This window comes from Buceros rhinoceros, unplaced genomic scaffold, assembly GCF_000710305.1.
Source record: "Buceros rhinoceros silvestris isolate BGI_N320 unplaced genomic scaffold, ASM71030v1 scaffold24211, whole genome shotgun sequence".
Lineage (NCBI taxonomy): Eukaryota > Metazoa > Chordata > Aves > Bucerotiformes > Bucerotidae > Buceros > Buceros rhinoceros.
In genome coordinates, this window is record NW_010392829.1 from 2,219 (window position 1) to 3,126 (window position 908).

General features: G+C 52.3%; 2 gene segments (V, D, J or C); both read right to left on the minus strand.

The window, feature by feature from the left end:
* LOC104500927 overlaps window positions 1-167 on the minus strand; it is a 1,510-nt gene extending 1,343 nt beyond the window's left edge. The window contains 1 exon segment of the V gene segment in view: window positions 137-167. Coding sequence covers window positions 137-167 — 31 coding nt within the window.
* A 479-nt stretch (window positions 168-646) lies between these two features.
* Window positions 647-859, minus strand: LOC104500928 (the record flags this gene model as incomplete). The annotated part of the segment is given in 1 exon segment: window positions 647-859. A coding segment is annotated over 1 exon segment (213 nt), but the record flags the coding sequence as incomplete, so codon positions are not given.
* Window positions 860-908: the final 49 nt, after the last annotated feature.

Genomic DNA, 908 nt, shown 5'->3' on the forward strand with positions numbered 1-908 from the left:
CCAACAAAGGCCCCAAATGGGCTGCCAGAGGCTCTGGCGCCAAGATGGCCGCTGGGGGCGGGGTTTTGCCCAGGCGGCTCAAGGGCCCCGCGGCACTGTGTTCCTAGTAGTTTCGATTTTTGGGTCCCCGGAACACCTGTGACCGTCTCCTCCGGTGAGTCCCTCATCTTCGGTGTCACCAATTTGGGGATTTGGGGCCTCAAAATTTTGGGCCAAATTTTTTTTGCGGGGGGTGAGGTCATTGACCTGCTTTTGGGGAGCCAAAATGGTGGCTGGCAGCTCAAAATGGCCGCTGAGGAGTGATTTGAGGTGAAAAAAGTGGATTTGGGGGCGTTTTGGGGAAGGGCAGGAGATTTGACGCAGAAAATCAGGGTCAAAATGTCAATTTTTCGTGTCCAAAATCTCACGTGGGGGCAAATTGACAACCAAAATGGCCCAAAATCCCCAAATTGGGGCATTTTTAGAGCGGATTATTGTCAAAATTTTGATTTTAGGGACTTTTTAGTGTCAAAAATTGCCCCGGGGCAATTTGTTGGTGAAATGGACCAAAACTCCCAAATGTGGGCAAAATTGAAATTTGGGGTGAAAAAGGTCGGTTTTGGGGCTGCGTCGGCATTTTTTTGAAGCCGGAGAAGGACTTTTAGGGTCAAAATAAGCTGTGAAATAATTCAGTGCCGCTCATCTGCAGCGTGATGGTGCTCTGGGCGTTGTCGCGGGAGATGGTGAAGCGCCCTTGGACCGACGGCGCATAGTAGGTGTATCCACTATCGCTTCTAATACCCGCGATGTAATCAAGGCCCTTCCTGGGGGCCTGGCGCACCCACTGCATGTCGTAGCTGCTGAAGGTGAATTCGGAGCCCTTGAAAACGAGGCGCAGGGATCCGCCGGGGGGATGGAGGCCTTCTCCA